The sequence below is a fragment of the Bufo gargarizans genome, chromosome 5 (assembly GCF_014858855.1).
Source record: "Bufo gargarizans isolate SCDJY-AF-19 chromosome 5, ASM1485885v1, whole genome shotgun sequence".
NCBI classification, from domain to species: Eukaryota; Metazoa; Chordata; class Amphibia; order Anura; family Bufonidae; genus Bufo; species Bufo gargarizans.
This window is the reverse complement of record NC_058084.1, coordinates 134,851,380-134,864,415: the sequence shown is the minus strand read 5'-3', so window position 1 is coordinate 134,864,415 and position 13,036 is coordinate 134,851,380. Positions and strand designations below refer to the sequence as shown.

At 46.8% G+C, this 13,036-nt stretch overlaps 1 protein-coding gene across 2 annotated transcripts in view; it reads left to right on the top strand.

The window, feature by feature from the left end:
• Nucleotides 1-13,036, top strand: part of CABLES1 (Cdk5 and Abl enzyme substrate 1) — a 102,788-nt gene that overhangs the window by 73,036 nt on the left and 16,716 nt on the right. For both annotated transcript variants that reach the window (XM_044294894.1, XM_044294893.1), the window contains exon 5: nucleotides 10,735-10,840. In XM_044294894.1, coding sequence (XP_044150829.1) covers nucleotides 10,735-10,840 — 106 coding nt within the window. The remainder of the gene's footprint in view (nucleotides 1-10,734; nucleotides 10,841-13,036) is intronic.

The window sequence follows — 13,036 nt, the reverse complement described above, 5'->3', positions numbered from 1 at the left end:
TGATGGAGACCAACCATGAAGTCATTTAGGCAGTTTGTTTATAGAGAAGATAAAGATGACATTTTAAACATTTAATCAAATGGTTATTTCTCGCCCATATTAATTGGGGGACACAGGAACCGTGGGTATAGCTATGTCCTCTAGGAGGCGTTGACACTAGATAAAGCTGTTAGCTCCTCCCCTGGCAGCTATACCCCCTCCAGCTTGGAGAGAGAGCTTTATTTTTTTCTAGTGTCAATAGGAGGCTCCTGAAGATTTTTTATTTTAGTTATTTTATATATTTTTTTTTTCCTTATTTTTCCGGTGGGAAACACTGGTCGCGTAGCCTCCCTGTTCTCCCGGGGGAGCACGCCAGCATTGGTCCACCACGCTGCCTCCTCCCCCACAAGGGGACCAGGGCAGCCTCGCTCCCCTGCATCCCGCCAGCAGAAGGGTCATCCATCCAAGTCCCTCTTCCAGCGTCCTGCCACTACAGTGGAGGGGTGAAGATGGCGGCTGGACAGATAAGTAGTGATGCCTGCTCCAGGCCGTCGACCTCCCCCCGCTTTGGCTGCACAGTTCCTCTTCCCTCTCCCTTCCTCCTCCCCCTCCCTCTCTAGAAGAGGCACTCTCCGGTCTCCTGCGTGATTTGACCAGCAGGGGTGATTATTATTACTCACGCGCTTTTCGGCGCTTCGGGAACAGAGGAGCACATCGGGTTAGGAGGGGGCAGGACCTATCTCGGCGCTCGGATCGGGACGGAAGCGGCACAGGCTTAGAGAGAGGCGGCGGCTTCTATCATCCCTCTGCTTCAGAACGGGTGGCAGCCTGTTCCAGGCGTTGCGGGGGTTACTGTTGTCCGGCACTGCGAGGGTTACTGGGAGGCGCGCGCACCGCCGCGGCACTGAGCGGGAGATGCAGGACCTGAGGGGGCGGGGCCTTCTCTTCCCGCCACAGCGCTCAGGCAGCTCTTCTCCGGATGTCGTCTGCTCCTGGCTTTGGTAGGAACTCTTGCTCTTCTCACCAGGTCTCTGTTTCCTCTCCAGCCTCAGGCGTCTCTGCCTGGGTACCATAATGTTTGATCCCTCTGGTGCACTTCCTTGGCTGCCGATAGCTGTCTATTATGCCTGCTCTATGTGTCAGGCAAAATTCCCTTGCAGGCAACCGGATTCTGTCTGCACTGCTTGTCAGACGCCCAGGCAGGGGCCCCCCCTTCAGCCCGTACTGCTGCCTCACCCTCTGGCATCTGAGTTACCCGATTGGGCCAGAACTCTCTCTCAGGCGGTGGAAAACCTTGCTAAAATCTCCCAATCCACCCTATCTATAGTGGGTCACTTGGTTGAGAATCCGCCACCAGTGCAGGCTGCACCTCCCTCAGATGCATCCTCCAGAGCCTTTTGCTCGGGCGACCCTCCTTGGTCCCTTCTCTCTGGTGATTCCGTATAGCGCACGGCATTCACTAAAGCGTCCCAGAGTAGACCATGTTTCTTCCTCTGACGCATCTCCCTCTCCACCCCGTGTACGGTCTCACTCAGGTTTTTCTTCTCCTGGGGACGTGCTGTCCGAAGGAGAGGTTGAGAATTCTGATTTGAACACGGATACGGAGCAGCCTTCCAAGTTGGCCTCCACTGTGGATAGTCTCATTGCTGCCATCCGCAACACCTTCCGGGTGCAGAATGATTCCCCCCCACCCCCCCATTGACCAACTGGGGGTATCTTTCTTCCGTCCAAAACAGGCCTTGAAGGTGTTTCCTCGCCATAATGATTTTTCGGCTGTGGTTTCCAAGTCTTGGGATCATCCAGACATGTGTTTTTCCACCCCAAAAAAAGCTGGATGTCCTATATCCTTTCCCAGCGGATTGTGTGTCCACGTGGGCATCCCCTCCTAAGGTCGACCCACCCACCAGTGGCACGGCTTGCCAAAAATATGGCTATTCCTATAGCCGATGGATCCTTCTTCCAATCGGCTGAAGATCGTCGGATGGAATCCTTGACGAAGTCCCTCTTTGCAGCTACAGGGTTCAGCCCTTAGGCCCATGTTCGCCTCTGCGTGGGTGGCAAAGGCGATCTCTGAGTGGGGCAGCCAGCTGGACCAGGACTTGGTATCTGAGGTCCATGCTCAGGATCTCTGATCCTTGGCGCAGCTGATCACCCAGACGGGGAAGTTCCTCTGCAAGGCATCGTTGGACGCTGGTGCCCTCATCGCGCGCTCTTCAGCGCTTGCAGTCACCTTACGCCGTGTGTTTTTGCTAAAGGTGTGGGCAGCATATGTGACTTCTAAGCGTTCTTTAGTCGGACTTCCCTTCGCCAGCGCCCGTCTCTTTGGTTCTCGGCTGGACAAAATTATTTCTGAGGCCACGGGAGGCAAGAGCCCCCCCTCTCTCACAGCCTAGAGCTAAGTGGGCCTCTCACGTTAGGTCAGATTCCTCACGTGGTAGGCCCTTTCATCGATTCGCTAGTTCTTGCCCCGTGACGAGCTCTTCCGCTGGGGGGAGGGTTTACTTCCCAAGATCAACGTAAAAAAGCCGTTCTTTCGGGCACAGCCCTCCTGGCGTCCCAGGCCTCAAGCCGCTCGACCTTCTGCTGCTAACAGGGTGGGGGGCCGCCTCCTACTCTTCCAGGACGTCTGGCGGGCCCACGTCTCCGACGCTTGGGCACTCGAGATTGTATCCTCGGGATATGTGATCGAGTTCCTGTCTCTTCCCCCAGACAGGTTTTCTCAATCCCGTCTTCCACGGGACCCCGAGCGGGCGGCTGCCTTCTCCCAGGCCATTCAGTCCCTCCTGGAATGGGGAGTCATCTCTTCTTTCCCCCAGCAGAGAGGTTCAAGGGGTTTTTATTCAAACCTTTTTGTGGTCCCCAAAAAGGAAGGCTCGGTGCGCCCAATCCTGGAGCTCAAACTGCTGAACAAGTTCCTCCGTCTTAGGCGGTTTCGGATGGAATCCCTTTGTTCTGTAATTGCTTCTCTGAAGCAGGGGGAATTCCTTTCGGCCGTAGATATCCAGGACGCATACCTCCACGACCCCCGTCACGCGGAGTCACCAGCACTTTCTGAGGTTTGCGATAGGAGACTATCATTACCAGTTTTTCGCCCTCCCGTTCAGACTGGCAACTGCGCCTCGGGTCTTCACAAAAATCTTCTTGCCCTGCTCCGCTCCAGAGGCATCTTCCTTATGCCTTATCTGGACGACATCCTCATCAAGGCTCCCTCCTTTGCTCAGGCGTTGAGCAGCGTATGTATCACGCTGGAAGCCCTTGCACGTTTCGGGTGGCTGGTCAATCTGCAGAAGTCATCTCTGACTCCCTCCAGACAACTGGTCTTTCTGGGTATGCTTCTGGACACGGAAGCGGCCTTCCTCTGGACAAGCGACTGGCCTTGCACCGTTCGTTGAGGGTTGTTCTCGATTGTAGGCTTCCGTCCATTCGCCTCTGCATGAGGACGTTAGGGAAGATGGTCACCTGCCTGTTTCGAGGCGATTCCCTTTGCCCAGTTACACTCTCGCACGAGAGCCTGGACTATCCCATCCGCCTCTCTCCCCAGGTGAGGTCGTCCCTTTGTTGCTGGCTGTCGGTTCCAGTTCTGGGAAGGTCTTTCCTTCCGATATCCTGGACGGTTGTTACCACCGACGCCAGTCTGCTGGGTTGGAGAGGAGTGTTCCCTCCCAGGACAGTCCAAGGCACATGGTCTTGGTCGGAGTCCAAGCTCCCGATAAATGCCCTGGAGCTCAGGGCGATTCCTCTATCCCTTCGGCACTGGACCCACCTCCTGAAGTGTCGCCCCGTCAGAGTCCATTCAGACAACGCCACGGCGGTGGCGTACATCAACCACCAAGGGGGAAAACACGCAGCCTCGCAGTGATGCAGGAATCTGCCAAGATCTTGCGGTGGGCGGAGGCCCATGTACCGGCAATTTCAGCAATCTACATCCTGGGTGTGGAGAACTGGACTGCGGACTTCCTCAGCAGGATGACCATAGATCCGGGCTAGTGGTCCCTCCATTCGAGGCGATCTGTCTACGTTGGCTTCGCCCCGACGTGGACTTGATGGCCTCAAGGCTCAATTGGAAACTTCCTACCTTCCTCTCCCGAGCAAGGGATCCAGAAGCTTGCGGCGTGGACACCCTGATTTCCCCTTGGCAGGGATTCTCCCTCCTTTAAGTGTTTCCCCCCTTCCCCCTCCTACCCAGGGTTCTACGGAAAACCAGAATCAAGGGCATTCCGATGATCCTCGTCACCCCGGATTGGCCCCGTCACGTGTGGTACGCCGACCTCGTTCTCCTTCTAGGAGACGTCCCTTGGTCACTACCTCTCAGAGACGACCTTCTTTTGTAGGGACCGGTCTTCCATCAGCATTTAAGGTCTCTTCGTGTGACGGCGTGGCCATTAAAACCGCCATTCTAACGCGCATAGGGTTTTCGGCGGATGTCATTCGCACTATGATTCAGGCCAGGAAGCCTGCGTCGTCCAGGATCTATTACAGGACCTGGAGGTCCTTCCTGGGTTTCTGTGAAAGCCGAAATATTCCACCACTTCGTTTTTCTCTCCCCACGGTCCTGTCCTTTCTTCAATCAGGGTTGGACCTTGGTCTGGCCTTAGTTCTTTGAAGGGTCAGGTGTCGGCGCTTTATATCTTTTTCCAGCTCCCTCTGGCCCCCCTAGGGCCTGTAAGGACTTTTCTTCAGGGAGTGGCACATACGGTTCCTCCGTACCGTCCTCCTTTATCGCCTTGGGATCTGAATTTTGTCCTCTCAGTGCTCCAGGCTTCCCCCTTTAAGCCCTTGCGGGAGATTTCTCTCCGACTCCTGTCCTGGAAGGTAGTTTTTCCACCTATCAGACGGGTATCCGAGTTGGCGGCGCTCTCTTGCAGAGAACCCTTCCTGGTTATTCATAGGGACAAAGTGGTTCTCCGGCCCGTCCCTTCTTTTCTTCTGAAGGTGGTCACTGACTTCCATATTATTGAGGAAATTATCCTTCCCTCACTGTGTCCATCTCCTTCACACCCTAAGGAAAAGGAGTTACACGATTTGGACGTTGTCAGAGCTCTATTTAGCAGCCTCCAGTCCCTTCCGCCGTACAAACTCCCTTTTTGTCATTCCGGAGGGTCCTCGCAAGGGATTGGCGGCCTCCTAGATGGCAATAGCACGTTGGATTCAGGCTGCAATTGCGGAGGCTTACCGCGTCCAGGGCAGGGTTCCGCCCTTAGGTGTCATGACTCACTCCACCAGAGCGGTGGGCGCATCTTGGGCTCGGAGGAATCGCGCTTCGGCTGCACAGTTGTGTAAGGCGGCTACTTGGTCCTCCTTACACACATTCACAAAATTTTACCAGGTGCATACTTATGCATCAGCGGACGCTGCCTTGTGCTGCATGGTCTTGCAGGTGGCAGTTTCTTATATGCCTGCTGGAACGCTTGCTTCCATGGGTCTGTGGTTTTTTCCCCCTCTCTGTGGACTGCTTTTGGATGTCCCACGGTTCCTGTGTCCCCCAATTAATATGGGCGAGAAAAGGAGATTTTCGTAAAACTTACCAGTAAAATCTCTTTCTCGCTCTTCATTGGGAGACACAGCACCCACCCAGTATTGTTGTACGACCACAGTTGTGGCAGTTGCTGGTTTGAACCCCGTTGGGTCTTTTGGCATGGTTGGTGTTCCATGTTTTTTCTTTGGATGGCTTGCTTTTCCTACTGCTTGTGTACAAACTGAAGCTCTCTCTCCAGGCTGGAGGGGGTATAGCTGCCAGGGAAGGAGCTAACAGCTTTATCTAGTGTCAACGCCTCATAGAGGACATAGCTATACCCACGGTTCCTGTGTCCCCCAATGAAGAGCGAGAAAGAGATTTTACTGGTAAGTTTTACAAAAATCTCCTTTTCTATCTTATAAACGGATGGCATCACTTTATAATCACAAGTGTCTGGGTTCCCACCGATTCTGAACATGAAATAGCCACAATGTTGGTCCCATTCACTGTTGTTTCCTGCACAACTGTGCTTCAGTCACCAACTGCAGCAGGTAACTTGTGGACCATTAATTCTCATGATCAGTTACTGTGTTGGAGTTCCAATATCCTACAGCAGTATTCCCCAACTCCTGTCCTCAGGGCCCACCTGCTGGTCAGTATTTGAGAATAACACACACATAAATATCTGGGGTAAGTTCTGAGACATTGACACTAATTCTATCAGTATCAATACTAAGGAAGTCCTGAAAACATGACTGTCAGGTGGGCCCTTAGGACTGAAGCTGAGGAACACTATCCTACAGTATCAATCACTTTATAAAAAGGCCTCATTGTGTCCACCAAAGATCAACTGAGGAAAGCAGAATAGATGGCATTATATTACAGGACTGAGCAGTGTAGTTGTGAATCCAGCACTGGGGTAAGAAAGAAAACTTACTAAAGCCAGAATTCTCTGGGTGTCTGTGCCTCCATCTCTCACCAGCAGCTCCCCCCTTTTTTACCCTCCTCCCCTCTCCATAGACTTCTATGTTTAACATGTAACCTGATCCCTCGGTGAACTGATAGTCCATCTCATCCCAGAAGATCAATTTTAGCAGTGAATTGTGAGGGAATGATCCAGAGGTGGAGGAAGGGTGTTGTGAAGAAGTGGTTCTTAAATGGAGAGGCATTTTTCTCTAATAAGATATATTACAAAGTTTCCTATAATTGCTTGTATTTTTATTTATGAAAAGTTTGTTGAAAGGACAGTGACCATCTAAAGAAGAACTGTCACAGAAATAAAATTGACTGTAGACATGTCTTCTGTGCCTCCTGTGCTGTATGTTTTTTTAACTCCTAGCATCCCCCTATTCGGCTGCTATTGATGCTATTAATTTTGGCACCATTGATACTGAGTGTGGGGGACCATCCACCAAATAAATTGCTATTGGGTGCTGAAGTTAAAAAACATTGTAGTAGATATTTTTGGCAGTTTCTTTAGGTAGAGCACTGTTTTATCACGGGATTCAATGCAACAAGAGTTGTGCAGAAGTTTTTAACCTTCCATTACTGTGACTGTAACTTTCCAGTCTCGCTCTTTTAGCAAGCAATGGTTAAAAGAATTGTTGTGTTCAGCTAGTTAAATATTTAATCTACGCCCTAAATAATTCATAAATAATTGCCTGATGTTGTAACTTTAGCGCTGAGTGCCTAGCCATCCTACTGTGTGTTTCACACTTAGTGTGAAAATGTGCAGAATAATATTTTTCTGTTGTATTACTGACAATGAAATCACATAGAACGAACCAGGCACACATTTCTGGGAAAGAAAGTAATATGATCTATTGCAATTTATTCAAGGTCACAATTATTCAAACATTGCTTTCTTCCTTCAAAGGCAGTGCTGGTAACACAGCTACTCCCTCACAGCAAGATTAATTCTTGAGAATCAACATACGTTTATGTATTCAGAACGCGGTTATCGTCACATGATCTCATTCATATTTCACTAACACATATCAACTTGCTGGGAAAAAAAGCCATTTTGCCTTTCCATGATATCAGTGGAATCTAGTAAGAAAAAATCACTGCTTTGAGTGAAAAGGTGACCATAGACATTAGTCTAAAGTTGATCAAAATAGACGATTTCAACCAAAACGAATGTTCGTAGGTTGAACTTTAAAGAGGACCTGACATGCTTGTTTAATAGCTTCTTGCATCCCCCATGTAATAACACAAATTGCTAGCAGTCTGCAGTAAGGGTACCGAGGGGATGGTAACCAGTTGGGGGTGTGCTCCAGAATAGTTATTTTATGGTGATTGCTAGTATTTACAAAAACAGACACATCAAGAGAACTGCCAGGTCCTCCTTAGAGGAGTTCTTTGGGACCTAGAAGCCGTTTTCATATTTACAGGCTTAGTTCAGGGGTTAGGAAGAAAAAAATACTCCCCCCATCACCGATATTCAGTTCTAACTCAGAACTCCCTTCTCCCTCACCCTCCCCTCTGGTCCCCGTTGGATCGGAAGTGTGATGGCACACACATTGAGTTTTTTTTTGTTTGTTTTTTAACACCACCCAAAAGGAGTTCCCTGTCTCAGAGATCCCCATTTAAAGACTATGGCTTTAGAAATAAATTATACTGCCACTCGCAGTGATTTACACATCTATGATGACCTCAGTTGGTCCAGCCCCTCTCTTCTACCTGATCTAACATCATGTATGGGAAAAAAACAGCTGCACCCAGGGTGGGACTGTTGCTGAGGAAATCATCTGATACCCAGAGAGTAATGTGCATGTACCCTAATAATTAGAATAGGACACGTGCACAACACTGGCTAGGTGTCGGGCAATTGCTTTGGGAACACACCTGATATTAGACTGAGTGGGAGAGAGGGGCTGGACAATTCCTTTAACTAGTTAAAACTCAATTCTGACTAAAATTGTGAACCTAAAGGGGTTTTCCGTGACTTTTATTTTGATGGTCTGTCCTCGGGATAGGCCATCAATATCACATCTCTGGCGGTCCGACCTTTTATGAAGATAGGCCTCACTATAAAAATTGTGGAAAAATCCCCTGACAGTAGCTGTAGTGCACATTTGCTGTATGAAGTCCTAGAGCCAAATTGTAATGTTATAAAATGAGATGTAAAACTAAATCTGGGAACTGTCACATCGTTTCAGTGTGGGCGTCTTATCAAAATCCCATCCACATGTAGCAGAAAAAATTAAGTGCAGCAGATTTCCAAATGCTTAAGGACTGATTCATACAAAAGTATTTCTGCCCATGTGCTATCCCTGTGTGCAACGGACTTCACATTGCTATTAAACTAAATCCACAGCTCCGATTTTGGACCATTATCTACAGTAATACAGGAGTAGGACTGTAGACACAATTTTATTTTATTTTTTCTTACTGCTCCCCATTCTCCCTGTATCATCGTTCAGAGCCGCATCGAAATACATTATCAGGACTGGTGTGCATGTGCACAGGAGTCCTCTCCATTATGTTAGCACAGCACAGCAGTCCGGACTGTGTAGTTCAGCGCAGCTTTGAGTGCTTACAGCAGGGGAACAAGGCACAGCGGTAAAATAAAATAAAAGTAGTGATCTGTTCTGGACTCCTTATCTGCAGAACTACTCATGTATTACTGTAAATAATAGTCCAAAATTGGGATGACAGACTCCATTTAAAGTCAATGGTTCTTCTTACGTCTCTTTTTTTAGCACAGGCAACAGGCACTTTTGTCCGTTTCCATCCCAGACTCATTCATTGAAGTGTATGAGTCTATAATCATTCTCTAATATAGATTATTTATCTAATATAGTTTATTTTGTAAGGCTTCATTCACATCACTGTTCAGCCTTTCCGTTCCCAGAACGTAACAGAAAGGACGGATACGGCACATAACTGAGCCGAACGGAGCCCAAGGGCCCCATAGACTATAATAGGGTCCGTTAGGTTTCCGCTCAGAAGAAGATTTTGGAGCGGAGACAAAAGTTGTGCATGCAGGACTTTTGTCTTCGCTTCAAAAATATTCTTCTGAGCGGAAACCTAAACGACCCCATTATTTGTCTATGGGCCCTGTGGGCTCCGTTCGGCTCAGTTATGTGCCAAATCCATCCATTCCTTTTTTTCTGCCCCTGAAGGGGGCAGGAGAACAAAAAGGTTCAACGCTGATGTGAACGAAGCCTCAGAAACCCATTGACCTGTTAAACTTGATATAATATCGTTAGGGGACATAATCTTAAGGTGGCTTTGGTGCAGAAATTAGGTCAAAACTACCCGCTGATATGTAAGATACATGCAAGAATATACATCTGTGATCTCAGTCCACTACAGATTTTCCTAATGATCAGGCTATATAGAAAGCTTGAAAAGAATCTTTCACTTGGATCTTGGCCTATAATCTGCACAACAGATAAGTAGTCCAGATCACTTTTTTTCCTATTACCTCCCCTGCTGTCAGTTCTCAGAGCTGGGCTGAAATACACAGTCAGGACTGCTGTGCTATCATAATGGAGAGGACTCCTTTGTGCATGCACAGGTAGTGGGAAAATAAAAAGTTGCATTCTGGACTCCTTATCTTCAGTACTACTCATGTATTACAGCAGATAATAGTCCAAGACCATGGTGACACATTCCCTTTAAACTGCTTTGGCACTGCTCTAAAATTTATGTCAGAAAGAGGAGATAGGATTCTTAGCAAAGGTCCATTCAAATCAGGAACTTCTGAACGGTGCTAACGGTGGATAAGCACTCTTTCATTTTGGAAATCAACTATGTGATCTTCTCACATGTATTGAGAAGATAATTTGACTGGATTTCACATTTGATTCTAAGCTAAACAAATGCAGCAAAAACATCATTACATCATTACTAGGCTAAAAATCTAGAATGCCTAAAACCAGTTGAACTCCACATGACCACTGAGGCCAGTCATAATTCCTGAAAAGCAAACAAGGACTGGTGGGGTCACGGGTATATTAGCGCAGGATCTGCCGGGGATTTAGTGAAGTGAGCCATTATTCTTATTTTATAACTGCTGCTAGTGTTTTTTTAACTCCTTTTGAAGGTGTTGTGTTTCTTGAGTTGTAATTCAGGCTAATTTACAAAAACAAGCAAGCTCAGTTATTAATGAGTTTTGCTTACCCTCCAAAATGCATTTAGTATTCGTCTGGGGATTTTTCATGTACACTAGATTGATATCCTTAAGGATGATTGTAGTTTTACTTTCTGGTATTCTATAAATAAATAATAATTTGACGAATGTTAAAGGCAATATACAGTACTTGTTCACACAGTGTTTATTTCATGCATAGGGACTTGAAACTGGAAGGTACGAGGCAGCGACATTCCTCCGGTGGAATGAATACAAGGGAAATGATACTTGGCCTTGAAGGAGTTGAGCTTGGAGCTGATGGGAAGGTGAGAATGTAAACATTGCTTGCAAAACTTAGGCCTCATGCTCACTGACATTGGCGTCTGCGAACCTCAGATCCGCAAAATACGGATTCCAGCTGTGTGCATCCTACACTTTCCTCAGTCCCTATTATAGAACATATTCTATAACTTGCAAAACGGCCGCACGGTGCAGACAGCACTTGGATGACATTTTTTGTAGCCACCTAGAAATAAATGGGTCAGCGTGTGATCCACAAAAAATGAGGATTGGACGTGACCAAAAATAAAACACACCATCTGCACACAGGTCCCAGGTTGGTTTGGTGTATAATTAGCCGTTCACATATTTTTTTTCCATCTTCAATGATCCCCACCAGCTTCCTTTTATATGTGTTAATATTTCTCATTATAGGGCAAAACGTTGACTTATTCCCATCTCTATAACTTAGTATTCACTTAGTCACAGTACAGAAACTGTCCATTTCTGGTGACACTCGGTGTCACAATAACAGACAGTAGTCAGGTTCCACTACTTTGGAAATGTCCATTGTAACCAGACTCAAAATGTTATTTCACAAGACACTGCACAAAGGTTGAACACACATTTACGGATAGGCTACCAAGAAAATAATAAAACTGCAATAACAATTCCACCAATCTAGTATTTTAAACTGATAACTTATTTCCCTCACAGCAGCAGTAATCTAAATACTAGATTACCAATATGTATTGGGAGTTTAAGCTCTCTGTGCTGAATGCTACAAATGGACAATATTTAGCATTTCATTTTTAGTCACATAGTACTGCCTATACGAAAAAGGAAAAACAGCCAAAGATTCTAAGAGAATTGTTGTCCATCAATATTGAGTTTGAAAAAAAAAATACCTGTTCTGATGGAAGTGTCCCCATTCAGGTGAACATTTGGCACTGAAATTATGGAAAATGTCACTTTATTTTTGCTTTTCCAATATGGATAGAAGCTTTTTGAATCCTATTCACCTTTATAATCTTTTAATTTCAGTAATGTGTTACATTCATCCTGTGTCTCGCAAGACACAACACTGACACTAAATTCCTAATGCTCAACCAAAGTCATGAGAAATTATAGCACAATGTACATCGACATTTTGAATATTTATCTACAAATTCTTATACTGAACAGTCTTGTATGTGGTGGTCTTTTTATTTCCACTTTTTAGTTATTTATCTGTATTTCAACAGGATAAAAAGTGCCTGTTGGTTGCAGTGTATTCTCTATTCTTAAAGGGGCTTTCTGGGACAAAATAGTAATGACCTATCCATAGGGTATCAGATCGGTGGGGGGGGGACAACACCTGGCACCACTACCAGATGTTGAGTCCCCACTGATCAGCTGTTAGCGGCAGCTGAAGGTTCCGGAAGTAAACAGCGTACTGAGCCAGAACACCACACCCCGTAGACTGCGTAATGGCAATTCTAAGGTACTGAAGCTGATACTCCTATTTAAGTGAATGCGAGTTGAGCTGTAGTATCTGAGAACAACCACTACACAGAGCTGTTGTGGTTATGGTTCTACACTGTTTACGTCCGGAACCTGCGGCTGCCGCTAATAACTAATCAGCTGTGGTGCCATTTGTCAGACCCCAACCGACCTCATGTTGATGACCTGTCCTGTAGACCGATCATCAATATGCTAGTTGCAGAAAACCTCTCTAACAGTCAAGTTAAAGTTGCCGCTAAAAGCTGATCAGTGGGAGTGTCAGACCCCAACTAATGTCATGTTGATGACCTATCCTGTAGACCAGTCATCAATATGTTAGTCCTGGAAAACGCCTTTAAGGGTCCATTCACACGTCCTTAAGTGTTCTGAGGATCTGCAAAACACAGACGCTGGCAATGTACATTCCGCAATTTGCGGACCGCACATCTCCTCCGGCACTATAATAGAAAATGCCTAATGTCCGCAGTTGTGGCCAAGAATAGGACATGTTGTATTTTTTGGCGGAAACTGAAGCACAGATGCGGAAGTGTGGATCCGCAAATCCGGCCCCATTGAAAATGAATAGGCCTGCATCCGTTTCGCAAAATCGTTAGGGGTGCCTGGTGTTGGATCCCTACTATTCTGATATTGATGATCTATCCTATTGTTAGGTTATCAGTATGTTAGCACTGTAAATCCCTTTTACCAATCAAGTTGGATCACTGCAAGACAATTACCTAAAGGGACGTAAATTTCCAGAT